The following is a 6000-nucleotide window of genomic DNA, read 5'->3' as shown; positions in this document are numbered from 1 at the left end:
CGCATTTTTCAAATCGGGGGGGGGGGGGAGAAGTTCCGACGCCGGAGGCGAGGCACGGCTGAAGGAGCGAGAGAGAGAGGGGGGGGGGGAGTGAGATAGACGCAGGGTGTTGGTGGTTTGGTGGTGGCGGTGGGGGTGGATGCGTGGTTGTGGCGAGCAATGTGATGATGGGCTAAAGCGTGGGAAGGGCGCGCGCTGAGAAGGAGGTGGTGGTGGTGGTGGTTGTAGGGGCGGGTGGAGGAGGAGGAGGATGGGGGGATAGTGAAGCAGGGGAGGGGGGTGTGAGAGTCGGTAGGTGGAGTGCGCGTTAAGTAAAGACGCCGAGGGGAGGGACGAGAGCCCCCGTGCGTCCATCGCTTGCCCGGTGCCGACAGAGTCCCGTGTAGGGGCGCGCACCGCTACCGGGGACGCGTGCGAGTCTCCGAACTGCATTACACACTGACACACACACACACACGCGCGTACACACTGACACACACACACACACGCGTACACACACTGACACACGTGGGCGCTTGGCAAGCGGCGTCGGGACATAGGGACGCCAGCGTTGCGCTATTTAAATGGAGGCCTCCGCCCCCTCGGCTCGACCCCAGGGCGCGCTCCCCTCTCCGCAGCGGGCGCCTTCACAGCTGAGAGGCGCGGCGTGCGGGCCCTGTAGTACGTGAGCGCGCGCGTGTGTGTGTGTGCGCGCGTGTGCGCGCTAACAGCACTTGCCCGAGCAGTCTGTTAAGGGCTATACGGGGGATCTTTGCGTGTGTGTGTGGGGTTCGTACGAAACCCGTGTCCGTGTGTGTCTGTGTATTCGTCTGTCCTTGTCCGTGATAGGTACGTGGGGGTGTTCGTGTGTATATGTGCAATCGCATGTGATAGGAACGAGCGTGCGTGTTTGTAAGAAATGCACGCGAGTGTGTTAAGTGCGAACGCGTGTCCACGTGTCGCTGTGTGAGTGTGTGTGGCGTGGTGCTGGCCACCCACCTCTTCGTGTGCAGTGCCGGCCTAAATAGGCGTTCGCTAACAGCACTTTCCCCCAAAAGTCTGTGAAGGCTATACGGGAAGACCTTTGTCTTTGTGTGTCCCACGTACGTACGTGCATGCGCGCGCGCGATGCGTGTCTTTCTGCGAGCGCGATTGTTTCTCTCCGACTTCCTCTCCACAGCTGTTGTGTAGTTTTGCGGTTTTGCTCGCTGCGTAAAGATCGCGGAGTTTTTACGCCTGAGTGGTGCACGGGGCGTTTGGAGGTGGTGTATGGGGGGGGGTGGTGGGTGTGGGTGTCGGTCGTGCGGCAGTGCGTGACGTGTCGGCGGGGTGGCCCGGTCAGTCGGGAGACGAATGGTGCTGACAGAAAGACACGGAGAGAGCGAGCGGAGAGAGAGAACGAGCTAACGAGCGAACGCACACGAGGGGCGAGTAGGCTAAGGCGGTGCCAGTCCCACGCACCACGAAGACACACGGACACGCGCATGCACGACAGACGCACAGGCACACTCTCGACAGACACGGGGGGGGGGGGGGGGGGTGAGCACGGAATCAAATCATGAGAACTCGAGTCGCAACCACGTTCGCCAGCAAAGGGCCGGCGGTCACCGACGCGAACGCGCGCTGACACGCGGCGCGAGTGACCGGATTTTTGAAAGCAAACGAGAAACAAAAACAAGCAAAAAAGTACAAAGAAAGCAGCAACACTCACAATAACAACAACAACAACGACGACACAGCGACCGGGGGGGGTGGAAGTTGTGGGTGGGTGCTGCCGGTAAAGGCACAGCGAGAGAGACGAGACGCAAGAGAAGGCGAGAGAGAGAGACAGACAGAGAGACAGAGAGAGAGAGACACACACACACGGGGAGAGAAGAGAGAACACGGGGCGGAGGAGGGAGCCCTCGTCGCAGGAGCAGCATGGCTCGGCTGCCCGGAGCGCCGCTTGCCCTCTTCTTCCTGCTCCTCTACCCGACCAACATCATCGGCCTGTGGTGGTGAGAGAGCCGTGCACGACACCGCCACTTCGGGGGTCACTCCCACCCTTGACACACACACACACACACAATCGCATCGATACACACACAGACACAATCGCTTACACGCAGACACATGTACACGCGCGCAGACACACACGCGCGCGCAGACAGGCATGGACATGCACGCACACGTGTATGTGCATGCGGAGATACACATGCATGCAGGTACAAAGACGTCACGCAAACGAAGACACGCAGATACACACGCGCGCGCAGATACAAAGAGACATGCAGACACGCACACACATGCACACATGCGCAAATACGCACGGATACACGCTCGCGCGCATACAGGCGCGCATACACACACGGGCATAACCACAGACACACGCGTGCACACGAAGACGCACGCGACACACATTCGTAGACACGTACCGAGGCGCACGCATACACACGGACAGCAAAGACAAGGGCACACATGGCCGAGACACACACACGCAGATAACCATGCATCATCATTATTTATTTCTTTGTATATTTATGAGATACACAAATAAAAAGGTCACCCGTGTAGTCCTAACAGACTGTTGGGGCGAGTGCTGTTAGCGAGCAGCACCTACGAAGGTCGGCACCGCACAAAGACATGCGCAGACATCATCATCAACATCACCGTCGTCGTCATTATCATCATCATTGGTTAATTATTTATAATCGCGTTTCAATCGGTCAAAGACGCGTCCCTTAGGCGCTCGGAGTCCGGGTTTAGCGTTGCCGGCAGGTCGCTACCACAGAGCAAGTTGGATTAGCGCCGTTGGCCACGTGCGGTGCGAAAGAAGTTCAGCGTAGATTGTGCAACTCGCTCCTCTGCAATGTGCGCACGTGTCCACCACCCCCCCCCCCCCCCCCCAATACGCTCGTTTGTATTATTTGGTTATTTCGGTAAAGTCACGTAGATAGGAAAAAGAGAAGTACATTTTTATTCACTTTTTTATATCGACGTGACTTTACCGAAAGAACCAAAGAATATGAATTCCTGTAGTCACGAAAGTTTGAAGTCAAAATTTCGCACGAGTTTGTGTCGCTGACGGCGAGTTCAATTGTAGACTGTTTTACAATGTGCATGGCCACGATAAATAACTCGGATGGTGACGATTTCGTCTGACAGTTGCTTATATGTTGTTTTTGTTATACAATGCGGCAAAGCAGTGCCTTGCTTGCTAAACCGCAATTAACAAAACAACATGCGCGCGCGTGTGTGTGTGTGCATATAGAGTTTTGGGTTTACATGAAATATAGAAGAAAACAATATATTAAAGATGATTCTACTTTACCATACATGTGAAACTGAGACTGCTTGCAAAGATTGACTCGGGGGGGGGGGGGGGGGGTTGGGGATGTCCCAGAGTCGGTGAGCAGTGTCCGAGGTGGTGTTAGAGCGAAAGTAGCGAGCTGGCTTGACGGAGGTTTCAGTGGATGGGTGGTGGTGGTGGTTTAGTTTTGGCGGGGTGGCAGAAAGCTGGGGGGAGGGAGGGGGGAGGGAGGGAGGGGGGAGGGAGGCTCAGCAGGGGGCGGTGGGAGGGATGAGTCCTGACCAAGGGGATCCGTCTCTTACTCCGAGGCCAAGACTCGCGGAGAGATCCCATGAATCGTGACGCAATGGAGAGACACGTCCTGCCTCTGAAAACAAACAGTTGTGAACGCGAGGGCATGCATGTTCTCTATATTATACACAGACATAAGATCCCCCGTATAGCCTTGGTAGACTGTCAGGGCAAGTGCTGGTAGCGAATAGCACCTATGAAGGCCGGCACGGCACACGAGGGGGTAGGTGGCCAACACCACTCCCGGCGGCCTTTGTTTCCCTGGTGACAATGGTTACGCACCGCAACAGGTACTCATTTGAGGCTGAGTCGACCTAGGGGAGGCCTAGGGCGGGTTCAGATAATCGTCACCGGTGTTGGCTATGAGCGGGAATCAAACTCGGGTCGCCGGGTTCGTGGCGCAGTGGTAAGTTCACTGCGATATGGACCCGGCGACCCGAGTTTGATTCTCGGCCAAGAACGGACATCAGTGGCGAGTCGTGTCGGAACCGCTCCAACCCCACCTCCTCCCCTTGTCACGAACCCACACCGAGCAGCGTGGTTAATGTTCGGTCAATTGACGGAGGGCTGCCAATTATTATGATATGTACACACGCCCACAATAGAGTACATATATACATGTAATCTCACTATCATTGATAATGTTGACTGTCATTAATATTATATTCGTCATTTAATCAATCCACTGCTGGATGAAGGCCTCCCCACGCCGTGACTGTCACGGGGTTGTCAACCATACTTTACCACGCTGGTCAATTTGTTATTCTTGTTATCACCATATAATGTGTGTACATATATGTATATAGCCTGCAGAAGAAAAAAAAACAACGTGTCAAATGCGCGCTTGTGCAACGAAGCTCCGGAATTGTGGAGCGATGCATGCTTTAGCACGAGAGTTATTTGGAAATCTGGCTGATGACATTCGCCCACAGCCGCCCAGGCTAGCGAGGTGCGTAACTTGGGTCAGTGGACTCCCTCCGTGCCAAAGACACTTTCTTCCTATAATTGAATTACGACCGCGGCTCTGTTTGTTTAAGTAAAGTGCCGGATCGGTCGTTTGCCAATTTATAACTTTCGCTTTTGAAGGAAGCGGCACTCAATCCCCCGCGTCACCGCTGCCGCGCGTCTGCGCTGGTCGATGATTAACGGGGGGTCGAGGCTCGTGGTCAATATTGAGCGCCACTTAAGAGAACGAAAAAAAATCGATGTGTGTGTTTTCTCAGGATATGTCTGTGATTATTAATGATGATTCATTCGCTCGTTTTTATTCTTATTATTGCGCAATGCTCCTATTTAACACGTGCATTATTAACTGTATAGTCATCGTATTGATTTTACATTATTGTATTTTTTTATGGCAATTACCCTCCAATTATTAGTATCCTTTTCGGTTTCGGCTGAGTTGTGTGTGTGTGTAAATAGTTTTAGGGGGTGGGGCGCTGGCCCGGTGGTTAGCACACTGAACTATGAACCCTGTGACCTCAGTTCGATTCCCGGCCACAGCGTATTATCAGTGGCGAAGTGACATTTGAACCGGCGCTGACCGCAATTTTCGCCGACGAACGCCGACAAACGCGGTTTATGATCAAACAACACCCCCACCCCCCCCCCCATTACCGGACACGCCGTGCAGATGACGAACCCTTCATCCACGGGAGTGGATTGATAAATACACGCATCGGCGTAATGGCGCACGCGTGCACACACAGCGCCCAATTTTAGACTTCGCAATCCCCATCTGAGATTCGTTAAGTGCCCTTAGATTATTTAGAGTATTTTGGCTGCTATAAATTTCCACGCGATAAGCCACTTCGCCGAGCTATCATTTATGGCCAGGTCGCTTCTGGAAAATGAGCGAATAGGTCAGTGAGCTTAGCTTGGTAGAATAAAACATTGTATATGTTACATTTTGATTTAAAGCTTTCGCGACTGCAGGGATTCATATTCTTGGTTCTTTCGGTAAAGTCACGTAGAAGGGAAATAATAAAATAATAGAAATATAAAACAATAAAAACAATTCTCACGACGTGTCGACTGCAACACAAGCAATCATCATCAGGTGTGAAATCCACAATTTTTCTTGCTTTGGGTTTCACACCTGATGATGATTGCTTGTGTTGCAGTCGAAACGTCGTGAGAATTTTTTTATTGTTTTATATTATTTTATTATTTCCCTTCTACGTGACTTTACCGAAATAACCAATAATATTGTATAAGTTCTAAGTGATTTGCTTACTTTCCCTATACTTTGCACTCCTATCGTACATTTTTTTCGTTTGTTGTTGTGACGTTATGAGACGTCTGTTAAGAAGCGCTTTTTGGCCCATTGGATTCCTCCAGTGTTCATCAATATTTCTGCTTCTGCATCGTCACCGGCACTGTGTACAAGTGTAACGATGAATGCGACAGATTGTATGCATGTACGTTGAACTTCTTTCGCA

The 6000-nt window shown here is 52.3% G+C and overlaps 1 protein-coding gene across 3 annotated transcripts in view; it reads left to right on the top strand.

Moving 5' to 3' along the window:
* The first annotated feature begins 310 nt into the window (after nt 1–310).
* WNT6 (Wnt family member 6) overlaps nt 311–6000 on the top strand; it is a 57148-nt gene continuing 51458 nt past the window's right edge. The window contains exon 1 of one of the 3 annotated variants that reach the window (XM_078859165.1): nt 311–660. Coding sequence is in view for 2 of the 3 variants with exons in the window: in XM_078859146.1 (XP_078715272.1) it covers nt 1900–1976 (77 nt within the window). In the remaining variant the exon portion in view is untranslated. Of the gene's footprint in view, nt 1977–6000 lie in introns of all 3 variants that reach the window. The other 2 variants (XM_078859146.1, XM_078859155.1) reach the window with 2 other exon arrangements.

This window comes from Lampetra fluviatilis, chromosome 1 (genome assembly GCF_964198595.1).
Source record: "Lampetra fluviatilis chromosome 1, kcLamFluv1.1, whole genome shotgun sequence".
Classification (NCBI taxonomy): Eukaryota; Metazoa; Chordata; class Hyperoartia; order Petromyzontiformes; family Petromyzontidae; genus Lampetra; species Lampetra fluviatilis.
Note: the sequence above shows the minus strand (reverse complement) of the source record. Positions and strands in the feature narration are given on the sequence as shown.